At 43.0% G+C, this 17,025-nt stretch overlaps 1 protein-coding gene across 3 annotated transcripts in view; it reads right to left on the minus strand.

Annotated features, from left to right (window-relative positions):
• Positions 1-17,025, minus strand: part of STXBP1 (syntaxin binding protein 1) — a 203,423-nt gene that overhangs the window by 148,871 nt on the left and 37,527 nt on the right. For 2 of the 3 annotated variants that reach the window (XM_033959889.1, XM_033959888.1), the window contains exon 1: positions 275-459. The exons of the other annotated variant lie outside the window; for it this stretch is intronic. In XM_033959889.1, the coding sequence (XP_033815780.1) occupies positions 275-311 (37 nt within the window). In that variant the 5' untranslated portion in view covers positions 312-459. Of the gene's footprint in view, positions 1-274; positions 460-17,025 lie in introns of those variants that run through there. 3 annotated transcript variants of the gene reach the window in all.

Consider the following 17,025-nt stretch of genomic DNA (forward strand, 5'->3'; position numbering starts at 1 on the left):
GTGCTGCTCCCTCTCCTCCTCCCTCCCCATCTGACAGCAAGCAAAGCTGATCGCTCCGGTGTTCATCTCCGTTCCCCATTAATTTCAGCACTACCACCCCACCCCCTTCATCGAGAGAATCCTTTTCTGTTCAGGGGGGGGCGGGGGTTGAAGATTCTGCCTATGTATCTTTCCCCACCCCATGAAAAATAAGCATCCATTATCCCAAATCGAAATCGGAGGGGGTGGGGATGGACGGGAGGACAGACGGGCAGAGATGCACATGCACGCTTACTTTCTCCGACCACAGCTTTCAGCCCAGTGGGTGCCATGGTGCCCTGCTGGTCCTGGGTTCGAGAAGACCCTTGTTTTGCTCCCCTACTGCCGGGCTGCGCTTTGCCCGCTGCTCTCAGCTGACTGCAGGGAAGAAGGTTGAAGGCGTGCGCTGAGGATGAGGGGGAGGAAAGGATCGGGGAGGGGGAAGAGAAAGAGAGAGACAGATGGGCTCTGGGACGTCACAGGTTTGCAGGCCAATAACCGAGACCGTATGATGCTTTCATCACCAGACTGCAGCTCTGCCCACCGGCTGGGTACCTCCCCCGTCCCCAGGTTGCTATTTCTCACTGCCTTGTGCTTGTGGAACGGTAGCCCTCCCCCCCTCCCCCACAGCTTGGAGGGGCTTCTTTTTGTCTGTAGGTGTCCCCCCCACTTGCCTGCTTGCTTCAGATTCCTAGAGGTTCTCCTGCAGAACGGACTCATCCTCCTCTTCCTCCTCCATTGCTCGGTTCCTTAAAAAATTGGGACCGGCTGAATTACACAGTTTCTGGTGGAATTCTTTATGTCACATCTTTAAAATGGAGCGGGTAATAGCCATACAACAGGAGAATTTTTAAGAAATTTCAGGATCTTTGGAAGCCATTAACAAAATATTGTAAAGAATGAATATTGGGTTTTTTTTTTAATTTTTGAACATACACGTCCAAGTCGGGAGGGGTGGGTGGGGGGGCATACTTTATGTTTTCTTATGTTTAAAGACAGTTGTGGGAAGGATATTTGATCTGCATGAGACTTTGATGGAACATTAAGTGATATTAAAGAGTAAAATGGTTTTTATCTTATGTTGCACTTATTGTAAGTTTTAAAAAATGAATAAAGAATTTAAAAAAAAAAAAAGAAATTGACAGCATGAAGCTGTGGCAGGACCCGCTTGAATTGAAATTTGTTCGATATTTCTTTTAACAGCCAACTGATCTCATTAGATTTCGTAAGTCGTTCTCCTGAGCGTAAGGGGTAAAACACGGACCTGACGGACCTCGCGGATCTAAACCCGCACGTCCTTAAAAATCTGAGGTCCGTGCCGCTTGCAGTTAGTTTCTGGCTCTGACAGACCTCGGTGACAATTTAGCGCTGACGGATCCGTCTCAGCATATGGAGGGAAAAGTATTAGGATCCGTCAGCGCTAAAATGTCACCGAGGTCTGTCAGAGCTAGATACTAGTGCTAGTGCTAGTGCTGGAGCGGCTCTAAAACGAATCCTTTAAACTGGTTTCCTGCAGCCCCTGTAAATCGGCTCTGACAGACCTCGATGACATTGTAGCGCTGACGGATCCTAATACTTTCCCCTCCCTATGCTGAGACGGATCCGTCAGTGCTAAATTGTCACCCAGGTCTGTCAGAGCCAGAAACTAATTACAAGCCGCACGGACCTCAGATTTTTAAGGATGTGCGGTTTTAGATCCGCGAGGCCCATCAGGTCCACGAGTTCCGCATTTTACCCCTTCCCTTCTCCTAACTATGCAGCTACTTTCTAGGGAAGCCTGGTGTCAGGTCAAAAGCGCGCCGGGACAAAGGCGCGTGCAGACAACTGAGCGCAACGTGGAGGTGCACGCTGAAGAAAATGACTGTTTTAAAGGGCTCCAACGGGGGGTGTGGGAGGGAACCCCCCCCCCCACTTTACTTTATACAGATCACGCCGCATTGTGGGGGCGTTGTGGAGGGTTTGGGGGGTTGTAACCTCCCACATTTTACTGAAAATTTCACTTTTTCCCTAAAAAACAGGGAAACAGTTAAGTTTCCAGTATAATGAGGGCGGTTACAACCCCCCAAACCCCACACAACGCCGCCGCGATCTGTGTTAAGTAAAGTGGGGGGGTTCCCCAACAAAAACCCCCGTCGGAGCCCCTAAAAACACTTTTTCTTCGGCGCGTGCTTCCATCTTGCACTCAGTTGTCGGCGCGTGCCTTTGTCTTCGGCAGTTTTGTCTATGAACCTTGAAGCCTACCAGCTCCTGTACTAAAGTTTCTCTGCTGGTGCCTCTGATGGGCTCGTACTGCGGTAGTCTCCTCTGTTAATCATTAGAAGGGAGGGGGCGTGTTAACCACAGATTGTAAAAACTGTTTAGTTTTTACGAGCAGAATGACAGGGGACAGAATTTGTCCCCGCCCCGCGGATAACAGTGGGAAATCATCCCCATGTCTCGTGAGACCAGGGGAACTCAAGGCAGCCATTTTTTGATGATGGCTGTGCACGGGGCAGGAGCGTAGAAAGATCGCTCCTGCCCCGCGTCACCGCTAGACCCAAGGTCTGGGAGGTCCGGGACGCAGTGATTCAGCCTTTTAAAACTAGGGGGACAAAAAAATCACGATTTTGGAGGGAGAAGTGTACTTTGTTGGTGAAGATGGGGTGGGCTGAGGGGATTTGCTTTGGGGGGGGGGGGGGGGTTAGCAGGGATATATTGTCTTATATTTTCTCTGATTGGAATCCTGTGATGTGGCTTGTATTATGCTTTCACTTGTAATTTTCTTCTTGGATTTTCAATAAAATAGATTTTTTTTTTTTAAAAAAAAGAATGGCACGGGGACAAATTCTCGAGCTGCCCGATTTCCGTCGTCTGGCGAGAATATGTGAGAAAGCTGAATCTTCCCAGCTCACCCTCTCCTTGGGCTTGCTGGTACTAACCTTCCAACCAGGAACTTGTCTCGCTCAAATCTCTCTGCTAATGGACATGGAACAGGGAGTCTCTCAGCTATATCTTGTGTGCTCCTGCAACATGGAAGCCTTTCATGTGTGGTGCTATGATCCTGCTGCTCTTTCGCTATATAAATTTTCTGCAGCCTTCTAATATCTTCCTCCAATTTTGTTGGGGAGGGGGACCTACATGTATAATGTTATAATGCCCTTGTATTGCTCTATGGTAAGGCCACACTTTAAATACTGTGTGCAGTTCTGGTCACCATATATCAGTGGTCTCAAACTTGTGGCCCAGGGATAACATGCAGCCCGCCAGGTACTATTTTGAGGCCCTCAGTATGTTTATCATAATCACAAAAGTAAAATAAAACAGTTTCTTGATCATATGTCTCTTTAGTTATAAATTACAATATTATTATTAAGACTTAGCCAAAAGGAAAGATTTATTAACTATAAAGAATTTTACCTCATGCAAAATTGTCATTTCTTTAATAAGACATTAACTATTTTTTCTGAAGGCCCTCCAAGTACCTACAAATCCAAAATGTGGCCCTGCAAAGGGTTTGAGTTTGAGACCACTGCCATATATAAAAAAAGATATAGCAGAATTAGAAAAGGTACAGAAAAGGGCGACAAAAATGATAAAAGGGATGGGACGACGTCCCTATGAGGAAAAGCTAAAGCGGCTAGGGCTCTTCAGCTTGGAGAAGAGATGGCTCAGGGGTGATATGATAGAAGTCTATAAAATAATGAGTGGAGTGGAAAGGGTGGATGTGAATCACTTGTTTACTCTTTCCAAAAATACTAGGACTAGGGAACATGCGATGAAGCTACTAAGTAATAGATTTAAAACAAACCACAGAAAATATTTCTTCACACAACATGCAATTAAATTCTGGAATTCATTGCCGGAGAATATGGTGAAATCAGTTAGCTTAGCGGGGTTTAAAAAAGGTTTGGATAATTTCCTAAAAGAGAAGTCCATAAGCTATTATAGAGATGGCTTGGGGAAATCCACTGCTTATTCCTGGATAAGCAGCATAAAATCTGTTTTACTACTTGGGACCTGGTTGGTCACTGTTGAAAACAGGATCATTTTTTTCTATTTTATTTTATTTTCTGATATTTTTGTATCTTTATATTTTATTTTTAACATTCTAGGTTATTTTTTTTCTTATTCTTTTAATTCTTTCTGATTTATCAACCTTATTTATCATTTTATGTTCCCAACTCAAACACCTGTTCTTGGCCGTCAATTATCTTTCTCACCACTATTGGGCAGCTCCTTAGATGTGCGGCTTCATTATGGAACATTCCCTGTGTGCTGTGGTGAGATCTGCTTCTGGCCTCCTTTTTCCTCCGGATTATCGCCTGTCTGCCTGGTTGATGCGCTGTTACCCTGTTCGGTGGGAGAGATAGGGGCAGCGGGGAGTCTCCATTCATTTGTGCTGATTGCCCTGACGTTGGGCCCTGCCCTGCTCATCGGGCAGGGTCTGCTTCGGCGGAACAGGTGGACCTGATATCAGGAGATCGCTGGTGGTGCTGTGGTGCATTCCGGAGGATCTGCCTTGATGGGAACAGACGGCTGTGCAGCCCTGGGACTTTTCCTCTGCCAGCTCGACTCCTTCTGCTGATGGTGGCCATTGGTGGATTGACATCAAGGGATCATCTATGGCCTGCCTTCTCTCTATGGCCAGATTGTCGCTCTGAGGAGATGTGGTGTTGTTGACTGCCCTACACTGAACTGAGCCGAACTGAACTTTTATTTTGCTTCATTTTAAATTTTTTTTTTATTTTTTTTATTACATTCTGCTTTCCTTCCCATTCCATTTTTCATTCTTCTTTTCTACTGTTTTCTTCTTCTATTTTATGCATTTTTTACACTTCTAAGCATAGACTAAAATCCCGTCTGGGACAAATATGAAATGTCTATGTGCCATGGTATGGTTTATCCTGTCTCTAATGTTAACTTTTTAAAAAAATGTATTCTTGTTGTACACCGTCTTGTTATACTGGGCTCGATGGACCTTCAGTCTGTCCCAGTATGGCAGGAGTGTCAAAGTCCCTCCTCGAGGGCCGCAATCCAGTCGGGTTTTCAGGATTTCCCCAATGAATTTGCATGAGATCTATTAGCATACAATGAAAGCAGTGCATGCAAACAGATCTCATGCATATTCATTGGGGAAATACTGAAAACCCGACTGGATTGCGGCCCTCGAGGAGGGACTTTGACACCCCTGCAGTATGGCAATTCTTATGTTCTTATGGTGGGTTATTTAACCTGTCTGCTCTTGCTAAGCTGCCTAAAAAGAGCCCTCTGACAGCAAGAGAAAGACACAGGCTTGGCAATTTCCATCCAAAAACAGTACCTGATAGATCCTTTCTATTTCACATTTTGCTGAAAAGGTATCACCTTATCTCCCGTACGTTTTGTTTTATTTCTATATACCGCATTACATTTTTACCAAAACTGAACCAAGCCCAAACCGCTTACGGTCAGAGCATTGTATGGTGTGCAAACGTATTCCGAAGCAGAGCAACTCACAGTAAGTTTAGGTTTATTTTGACTTAGATAAAATTAATTGTTTACCCCTGTCAGGTCTGTAAGAAAATGCCCCAGTTCCTTGGAGCAGGTCTGTAGCTGCTGACAAAGAAAGGATTCATTGTTTTGTAATAACTCAACAGACAAAAAGCCAAACCTTACAGAAGAGCTCCTTGCACTCAGTCTCCTGTAACTGGGTATTATGGAAACAAAAATCAGGAAATATTGATGACAGGAAAATAAACAGAAGTTTAATAATGTTTTTATTTAGATTTTATTCAAAAGCAGCGTTACATAGGGCTGAATTGTTAACAGCTCCTTCCTTGGGTATGGAAACTGGACCAGTGGGAAATGAAATTGATGCCAAGCGGACGGAATTACTCAATAAACAGAAAGACCTCACTAGATTGGAGATGCATAGTGCCTCATTAGTAGATTATTGCAAATTGGAGATCATCCCCAGGGGACTTCACATGACATGTGCCCCCCAGTTATTTCAGGTTGACCCCTAATTTGTGGAACAGTGGAATAAGATCTTTAACCGCTGTTCAGTGGATCTAATGCTGTTATTAATTAAGGGCTCCTTTTACTAAGCTGCGCTAGCGTTTTTAGCACGCACTGCAGATTAGCGCGTGCTAACCCCCACGCTACGGGTAAAAACTAATGCCAGCTAAAACCGCTAGTGCAGCTTAGTAAAAGGAGCCCTAAGACAGCTCAGAGTAGAATACAACAGGAACAGCTGAAGTGTGTGGTTGGTTTGGAAGCTTTGGCTGGTAAATTGAGCGATTTTGAGAGCAAAATTCGGAATGATTTATGTCAACAAAAGATCAAGAAATTTAATCGACATCAAAAGGATTATCTGACTGGGTTTTGTATGTATGGATGAAGAATGATAGTGGTGGGAATGGTAAGGGTGAAAGAAAGATGTCCACTAGATTTCAGTTATCTTCTGGGGATTCTAGTGGTAGCAAGGATGCAATACCAAGAGATGACAGTATGGACGGGGATTCCGGACAGAGGGGAGGACTTGAGTGTGTGTGTGGGGGGGGGGAATAGAAGGGGCCGGGGGAGGCTGAAAGGCAGGAGAAAGGCAGAGAGCAGGGCGGCGAGAGGAGCTAAATAATCCCTAAACTAAAAGCAATGCAGCCAACAGCCACTGCTCTCCCCCATAATCCAGCCCCAGGGCTTCTGCAGCCCCAGCGAGATCAGGGCAGCAGAGAGCAGGGCGACAATGGAGCTGGAGAATGGGAAAGGACGTTTGTGACTGGTCCCCAGCAGTCGCTTCTTGTGTTGATCGGCCAGCCCAGTCGGTTTGCAAGATTTCTTTAGTGAATCGCGTCCCTGCCTACTTTGCATGCCGTTCCCCTCATTTGCATGCGTGGATCGGAATCGGATTTGCACAGAGGTAAGTGAATCGAGCCGGAGTAAAATCGGGTCGCAAAGGGGCCGCAAACCGATCGGTACACAATCGGTTTGCTTAGTGAATCTAGCCCTTAACTAGTTCTTATACAAGAAACTGAGCAAATACCCACATAATATGGGGGTATAACAGACATACAAATGCATATAACAATTGAGAAAAGTCAGATTCAGAAAAATATACCTGAAGTCTTTACAGCTGATGTAAATAATAAAATGAAGTAGACACCCACTGTGACAAATGATTAATTAGGGTAAGCCTAGTATCTAACACAGGAGTCCTTTTACTAAGGCTTGCTAGCTATTTTAGCATGCGCTAAACGCTGTTTAGCGCACACTAAAACCGATAGCACGCCTTAGTAAAAGGACCCCACAATATCCAAACTACACACTTGATCTTTGGCTACCAGAGTAGTTGCTTCCCAAATAAGGGACAGGCAAGTATACTGACAAGTATCTCTGTCAGTGATGTTCTGGAAAAATTTAACTGCAATGTATTGAAAGGTTGGATATAATATCTGTTTAGTATCGGACATCGGCTGAATAACATCCATCCCACCATTAATCTGACAGTTGAAAGCAATAAGATAATGATCAGTCCATGGCATTGGAGAAATGTCAATTTTCACAGATTCAGAATTTTAAAAATTACCTAAAACAAAAATCAAATCCAATATATAGCCTGAAGAATAAGTAGAAGTATTAATTATCTGAGTAAAGCCTAAATCAGATAAAGTCATAATAAAATCCAATATTGCCTCTATTGTACAGTGGTTTCCCCTCACTGGGTCTATGTTTTACAGACATTCCCAAGTTATCATCTCCAGAAAGACTTATTGGCTCTGCACTGTGTGCTAAGGAAGCTCTCCTGGAGAGGTACAAAAAAGTCTAAAATGAATTTCAATTATTTGTAGGGTAATTGGCAACAAGGTGGACTAGGCCTACCAAATATAAAATTATATAATCAAGCTTGTTTGCTTAGACATCTTAGCAACTGGGTGTTGGAGACTAATGATTTTACAACTCTGACTTTCAAACAAGCCTATTTTAAACCATAGCATTTACTGTAAATTACTTACTACATACCCAGAAAACTAGTATTCTTTTGAAGCCTATTTGGCATATGTGGAGGGAAGTGGTAGCAGATTCCTACTAGTAACAGCCTTCTCCCTATTAGAGGAAATGCAGATTTTCCCCATGGGTTAGAATAGATGGTGTGTATATTTACACTAGAAAACACTATTTTCTTAATTGAACCCTTGCTACATAAAGACAGTACAATGACCTTGTCCAAATTGCAGCAGAAATTCAGATTCAGCTGATCCAGTGATTCTTAAACCTGTCCTAGTTGGGTTTTCAAGCTATCCCCCAGCCAGTTGGGTTTTCAAGATATCCCTAATAAATATGCATTTGGGAGGGGTGTTCTCTGGACATCGGGTGTATGTATTTACGAGTAGCAACAATGATGGTAGTATGTTAATTATTTTATAAATACTGGGATTATAAAACGTGCTACCATGTGGAGAGCTGCCTGCGAGGTTCGCTACAGCCGGCCGCGAACCTCAGCAGGCCGCTTTGAACAGGAGCGGCAGCAGTTGGTGCGGGAGGGGGGGAGTTGGCAATGTGCAGGCTGTTGTGAACAGGAGCGGCAGCGGTGGCAGGACCATGAGCCCTCCTCCCGCCATCTGCCGCTAGCGCTGCTCCGTGTCTACTGATGCGCCAAACTGGCGCATGCACCTCAAGCTGCAGCCACGGACAGACACAGCACACATCAGGTCCCCACATCCTCCTAAGTGCGCATGCGCGCTTAGAGGATTATTATTATAGATATTAAATTTTCACTATTAAAAATTTTGTGACTTTATTGTAGATTGTTACTGATACTTAACAGACTCTGCTTTTATGAATTATTGAAATCGGAGACTGTATAGTAAACCCCCGCAACTTCATGGTTTGCGAATCGCGGACTCAGTAATTTGTAGTATTTTCCGATCGCCTGTTCCATAAGAACTGCCAGCTCCAGATCAGGCCTTCGGTCCATCAAGTCCGGCGATCCACACACGCGAAGGCCCAGCCAGGTGTACACCTGGCGTAATTTTAGTCACCCATATCTATCTATGCCTCTCGTAAGGAGATGTGCATCTAGTTTGCTTTTAAATCCTAGAACGGTGGATTCCCCAATAACCTTCTCTGGAAGAGCATTCCAGGTGTCCATCACTCGTTGCGTGAAGCAGAACTTCCTGATATTTGTCCCGGACTTGTCCCCCCTTAGCTTCAGTCCATGTCCTCTTGTCCGTGTCACATTGGACATTGTAAATAATTTTTTTTCCTGCTCTATTTTGTCAATTTCTTTCAGTATTTTGAAAGTCTCGATCATATCCCCTCGCAGTCTCCTTTTCTCAAGGGAGAACAATCCCAGTCTCTTATGTCGTTCCTCTATTCCAAGTTCTCCATACCTTTTATTAACTTCGTTGCTCGTCTCTGCACCCTCTCCAGCAGTTTTATATCCTTCTTTAGGTTGGGAAACCAATGTTGGACACAGTATTCCAAGTATGGTCTGACCATTGCCCTATAAAGCGGCATTATAACTTTCTCCGATCTACTCGTGATTCCTTTCTTTATCATGCCTAGCATTCTATTTGCTTTCTTTGCCGCACTCTATCTGACATGTCAAAGCAGCTCCTGATTGGTGTAGCCTGACTTTAGTACCAGGAAGAGGCAGTCGGAAAATATTGAGAATGATTTTCAGCACCGACTGGTGCCCTAGCTGCCTTCTCCTGCCTTCGATAGCTCCTAAACCGCATTTGTGGTTTTTCCAAAATTTGCGGGTGTTCCTGGAATGGAACCCCTGCAAATTTCGGGGGAGTACTGTATATTTATGTAATACCCTAATTGGTTATTATTAATAAATATGCATGAGTCAGATTTGCATATAATAGAGGTGACGGGCATGCAAATCTGCTCATTCATATTCTTTAGGGATATCTTGACAACCCAACTGGTTGGGGGTCTCCCAGGACAGGTTTAAAAACCACTAAGCTGATCCATTACCTGTCTACACTGCATCATCAAAGGTTATTTTCTTGCTTAGGCAATAAGCTGAGGAAATTCATGAAGGGTGATGCTTTAGGTCAAGTGTTGATTTTATGGTTTCATAAGGGTTTAGGCAGTGGTTTATTTTCAAAAGAGTAACATAGTAGATGATGGCAGATAAAGACCCGAATGGTCCATCCAGTCTGCCCAACCTGATTCAATCTAAACATTTTTTTTTTCTTCTTCTTCTTAGCTATTTCTGGACAAGAATCCAAAGCTCTGCCCGGTACAGTGCTTAGGTTCCAAGTCAACTACTGAAGTCTCAGTCAAAGCTCACTCCAGCCCATCTACACCATCCCAGCCATTGACGCCCTCCCCAGCCCATCATCAACCAAACGACCATATACAGACACAGACCATGCAAGTCTGTCCAGTACTGGCCTTAGTTCTTCATTATTTGTTATTATTTTCTGATTCTAGATCCTTTGTGTTCACCCCACGTTTTTTTTGAACTCCGTCACCATTTTCCTCTCCACCACCTTTCTCAGGAGCGCATTCCAAGCATCCACCACCCTCTCCGTAAAGTAGAATTTCCTAACATTGCTCTTGAATCTACCACCCCCTCAGCCTCAAATTATGTCCTCTAGTTTTACCATTTTCCTTTCTCTGGAAAAGATTTTGTTCTACGTTAATACCTTTAAGTATTTGAATGTCTGAATCATATCTCCCCTGTCCCTACTTTCCTCCAGGGCAGTATATCGCAAACTATGTGCTGTGGCACACTAGTGTGCCTCCAGAAATTTCACGTGTGCCACAAGACGCTGACTGACTGCCTCTCACAGCGAGAGGCACATCCTGTAGGCAGTCAGCCGGCACCAATGCCTCTCCTCTCCATGCATCTTCCTTGTTGGTACCCCCACTGGCAGCTCAGGGCCCATCTGGAGGGCCTTTGTGCATGTGCAAACGTTGATGTCATGATGTCACATGTGCACATGATGTCATCACATCGATGTTGCACACTTCCGGGATGCCTTGAGCTGCAGCCACTACATTTAGTGTGTCACGGCTCGACAAAGTTTGTGGGACACTGCTCTACGGAATACATATTCAGGGCTTCCAGTCTCTCCTTGTATGTCTTTTGTTTGATGGCAGGAGGAATACCCAATCCTTCCTGCCAGATCACCCTCACCCCCGCCAAAGTCGGTGGCAGCAGGGATGCCCACTACCTCCTGCTACCCCCCCAAAGCATCGCCCAGCAGGAGCAGTGCCCAATTCCTCCTGCCGGAAACCCCCTGACCCCCCACCCAGAACACCACCCCAAAACACCCCCACTCAATTGCAATAGGCAGGAGGGATGCCCATTCCTTCCTGCCAGTACGCTCCCCCCGAAACACCCCCTCCACCCAACTGTGATAGGCAAGAGGGATGCCCACTCTCTCCTGCCAGAATACCCCCCACCCGGTGTCTGACTGACCCCCCACCTACCAAGTGACCACCCCTCCACCCGCCAGGTGATCCCCCTAAAAGGGAGACCACCACCCTTGTAAACAGAAGGTCTGGCTGAAGGAAGACATACACCCTCCTGCCAGCAGGCCCACCATTGGAAAATGGTGGACCTTCCCCTTTCTGATGCAGTCTAGGATGCACCAGGGAGAATCCTAAGGCCCTGATTGTCTCAGGTGCTTAAGGCCCCCTACCATAGGAGAGGCCTTAGGCACCTGGGCCAATTGAAATCTTAGACCTCCTTCCCAGTGCATTTTTGGATACACTGGGAGTGGCCTAAGACTTTGATTGGCCAGATACATAAAACCACTCCCACGGGGGGAGTGTTCCAGCAGGAGGGATTGGGCATCCCTCCTGCCGCCAATCTTTGGTGGGGGATGGCCAGCAGGAGGGACTGGGCATCCCTCCTGTTGGTTGTCTTCATGGGGGAGGGGGACGGGCTCCCTGCCAAGGGTACTAAACTGATGGCGGCAGGGAGATTCCCTTGCTGCGATCAGCTCAGCGGCAATGCAATTCTCTAACCGGCGCCAGTTAGAGAGTCATGGTGGTTAGGCGGCTTAGGGTGATTCTGTATAGGTCACCCATGTGCGATTCTCAAAAGCAGCTAAGGCAGCTTCTGAGAACGGGTGCCCTATACAGAATTTGGACCTAAATGACTGAAATGTCAGGCACAGAATAATACAGTTTTCCATGTTTGTATCAATTTGGTAAGATATCTGATTTTTGGGGACAGAATATTTTCAGATTAGTCCTCCTCATTCAGTTTTCTGACATGCCTTTATTAGAATTAGATTCAAATTATTACTGGGAACTCTCTTCTCGTAGACTGTTATTTAAAGCGGATACCAAAATTAATAAAGTAGCGAAGAATGCTTTGCTGAATTTGAAGAACATGAGGTCTGTTAAAAAATTCTTAGAATCTCATAAGTTTAGACTCTTCATGCAAGCTTTAGTGCTTTCTCAAGTAGACTATGTCAATGTTGTTTATATTAATTGCCCAAAGAACCAAAGGAACAGACTCCAACTACGGTAATACAAAATGTGGCTGTGAGGCTTATTTTTTCTGCTTCTAAATTTGAATCAATTACACATTTTTTTATACAGCACTCTGGGCCACAGTAGAAACCTCTACCGCAGCTAAATAAAAGGGAAGGTATATGGGGAATTGTCCCCATATTTGTATACTTATTTTCAGTGGTTGCAGGGAATGGGAAGACATAAATTTTTATTAAACTTTTCTTCTATCAAATCTGTAAGATTATACAAATTTCACAATAATAGTTTATTTATCAGGTAGCATCTATTTGGAATTCTCTTCCACTCTTCCAGCACAAAAGGATAGGAAAACATTTTCTCCTGACATCAAATAATAATAAAAAGTCATTTTGGTCCAGATTCTATAACTGGCGCTGGTGTCGGTGGCTGCTTTAAAAATGGCCGCTGATTGCATGTCAATCATACAACAGTGCTGGGTACAGAATCACGCCTCCAGCAAAGACAGGCACTAGAAATGTAGGCCACAATTTTCCTAGCCTACATTTCTGGTGCTTACCTATGATGCGAGTCTCGCCTCTTTAGATGTTTTAGTCTGCTTAACGCCACAGTGGCATTGAGCGGCCTAAAGTGACTACAGAGGCATGATTCTGGTGCAGATTTTTTAGGCACCGGTAAGCATCTTGAAACTCAGTTGAAATGAAATTTCAACGGCATTTTTTACCGAGTTTACCAGTGCCTAAAAAAACCAGCACCATTTAGAGAAGCTGGGCCTTTATGCAAAAAAAATCTAGCAGTATTTTATTAAATGAACCTTCAATATCTGCACTTTATTGTGGAAAATAATATACAATTAACATACCCCTCCTTTACAAAGCCGCGCTAGTGTTTTTTAGCGCCAGCCGCGGCGGTAACAGCTCGGACGCTCATAGGAATTCTATGAGCGTCGGAGCTGTTACCATGGTGGCTGGCGCTAAGAATGCTAGTGTGGTTTTATAAAGGAATGGGATACTTTGCTAATAGCTAAACACGTACACTTTAGTGTACTCATCTACCAATGTTGTTCCAAACACTCAAGCATTCAGTATTTTCTTGAGATAGCCAGGATAAAGCTATTTGAATATATTCTATGGAGTTACTTTCTGTATTCAACTGTTTCACTGTAAACTGTTTAGGTCAGTAAAATGTGGGAGTGGTATATCAAATTCTTACTAAACATAAAGCCTGAGATGCTGTTCAACTCCTTGCAACAAGATCTCATACAAATCTGTGCTCCAACTATAGGTATGAAAGAATGAATGCCGATAGTTTGGGGCACAGCAATTTATTTAAATTGGTTTGGGGCCCTTTGACATCTTATGTTACTTCACTATAGTAGGTCTTTGATTATGAGTCAATTTTTATTTATTTTCATACACATCCAGGGAAGGGTGGGGGGGATATTTCTGTCCTAATTTTGACCTTTGAGTATGTACACCTGGGGAGGATGGGAGGATATTATTAATCTGTATAGGGTAAGGTTATTGGAAAATCTAAGTTTCTGTGTTTTATTGATTAAGAATTGGGTGGGGTGGATAAAATGGTTGGTTATGTATATTTGTAAGTTAAATATGCTTTTATTGACTTATTATATGTTATAGATTGTGTCTTGCACTATTGACGTTTGGAAAATCAATAAAGAATTTTAAAAAAAGACCTCATGCCTTGAGGGACCCTAGAATTAGGATTATGATTATTGAGAGCTTCATTACCACTACTAATGACTGGGAAGTCAATTCAGAACGGTCTACATGAGCCTCTGCAAAGGCGCTTCACTACATGAGCTTCTGTAAAGGTGTTATGATACATTAGCTTCTGTAGAGATGTTATCATAAGGAGTTGTGAGGTGTTACAATTCATGGCCTCAATACTGAAATACATGGAGCTCTGTGGTGGTGTTACAGAGCTATTAATACCGGCATTGTTATGCCATAATCCATCATCCTACTTATATGCACATGTTTATACCAAATCAGTTGTCCTATGTATGTACACGTAATACTAGGTTTACTATTGCAGCTAAATACACTATACACTTTTTTACATACCTCTTAGAAGGTTGGCCATTTCAACTAAATATAATCTATTTACATGCATTCCTGAAAGTTCTAGTTTCCTTTCTCTGTCAACTTCATAATTTCAGTTGAAGTCTTTGAGGAAAGGATAGTCTTTATCCCCTTCTTGAATTTTCCGGTGTTCTTTTCTAACTTTAATTTCTTCGTTAGGGCATTCCACCATGTCGGGGCCATTACCGAGACCATTCTTGCCCTGGAACTTTTGTATTTGATGTCTTTGAAGGAAGGTATTTGTAGTAAGGACTCTTGGCTCGAGCACAGAGCACATCGGGGCGTATGGTTATTTAGTCTGGCTGCTAGGTATTGTGGTTCCAAAAGGTGAACAGTTTTGTGCGTCAAAATGGGCTTTAACATTTTTAAAAAAAATTATTTTCTGATTACGCACAAATATATTAATGGAAAAACTTAAATTCACACATTTTTTCCAACTTTAGGTTTTTCTGGACAACCCTAATGTAGTTTACAAGAGCAATGACTAGATTAGATTAGTTTAAAGGAGAAACATTTTCAAACTACTGTCTGAACACAATAACCCAGCTGCAGTATATTGCAATGTCTACAGCTTCTTTCTTAATCGATCTGCACATCCTACATACAATAGATTACGATAACCCCAATGTATCAAAATTAAAATTTGGACTACAAACTGAAATTGATCAAAGTCTAAATCTCTTAACTGTCATCATTTTCTTAGGAGGAAGAATACTGTTTGTGTCTTCTTGTATTAATAATTGAGAGGAGGTGGGGAGAAAATGATTGTTTTATGTATAAATTGTGTATTTAATAATGTGTTTTATGAAATGTTTATGCTCAAGTAATTGTTTTGCACTGTCAAAGTTTAAAAATCAATAAAGATATATATATAAAAAAAAAAGAAATGGGGATGGGATTTGATATATCACCTTTCTGTGGTTACAATCAAAGCAGTTTACTTCAAACAGGTATCACAAAGTGGTTGTTGAATTGGTCTCACTAAAAAAACATTTACCCCACCCCACCCCCACACACACTTTTTACGAAGCCGTGTTAAGCTTTTTTTATCATCATTTGTGGCAGTATTAGCTCCAATGCTCATAGGAATTCTATGAGCATCGGAGCTAATACCGCTGTGGCCAGTGATAAAAAAAGGCCTAACGCGGCTTCGTATAAGCACTATGTGGCTAGAACTAACACCAGCTCAATGCTGGCATTAAGGTCTAGCATGCGCGGCAATTAAGATACCATTCCTCCACCTAGCCAATATAGTATCAAAGGGGAGGCTACTTGCAGAGTTTGTAAAAGTTCAGCTATCATTACAATCCAAGTTGTTGTAATTTTTATCCTAAGGAATACATTAAAATCTGAAATATAGGTGAAAGACAGCCCTAGAGCACTCCATAACTTGCATTTCATGAATTAGACAACATCTCCTTCATCTTAACTGTATAAGATCTATTATTTAAAAGAAAAGAAAACCAGGACAGTACTTAAGGTGCAGGACAGGAAAAATAATTTTAAATCTCTGCTATATACAATAGATGTTCCCTTATAGACACACAGATATTGTGTTCATTACAGGCTCACTGGATAAGTACCAGGCATTGACACAAAGGGGCGCTGTTGTAACACATACAGTATACTTTCCTCCGATTCCAGTTTATGGGAACTGCAAGTCCCTGGAATACTGAGAATAAGATTAATTGTTTGGGGTCTGGCCTGTTGAAAAAATTAAACATAAAAACATACAAAAATGAATGCAGATAAAGACCATATGGCTCATCTTGTCTGGCTATCCAGGCCATCTACTATCCCCTTCTTTTCTTAGAGATCCAATGTACTTGTCCCAAGCTTTCTTGAATTCAGACACATTTTTAATTTTCACCACCTTACCAGAAGGTCATTCCATGCATTCACTACTCTTTCGGTAAAAAAGTATTTTCTGAAGTTACATCTGAGTCTGTTCCCTTTCACATTCATCCTATTTTATTCCATAGCTTCCTTTCAATTGAAAGAGACTCTCATATACATTTATGCCACATAGGTATTTAAAATTATTTATCATATCACCTTTATCCCACCTTTCCTCCAAAGTACATATATTGAGATCTTATATCTTCCTCATACGAAGACCACCAACCATTTTAGTAGCCTTTCTCTGGATCAACTCCATCCTCTTTATATCTTTTTGAAGGTGCAGTCTCCAGAACTAAGAACATAAGAATTGCTGCTGCTGGGTCAGACCAGTGGTCCATCATGCCCAGCAGTCCGCTCACACAGCGGCCCTCCGGTCAAAGACCAGCGCCCTGAGACCAGCCTTACCTGTGCACGTTCTTGTTCAGCAGGAACTTGTCTAACTTTTTCTTGAATACCTGGAGGGTATTTTCCCCTATGACAGACTCCGGAAGAGCGTTCCAGTTTTCTACCACTCTTTGGGTGAAGAAGAACTTCTTTACATTTGTACGGAATCTATCTCCTTTCAACTTTAGAGAGTGCC

This window comes from Geotrypetes seraphini, chromosome 10, assembly GCF_902459505.1.
Source record: "Geotrypetes seraphini chromosome 10, aGeoSer1.1, whole genome shotgun sequence".
Taxonomy (NCBI): Eukaryota; Metazoa; Chordata; class Amphibia; order Gymnophiona; family Dermophiidae; genus Geotrypetes; species Geotrypetes seraphini.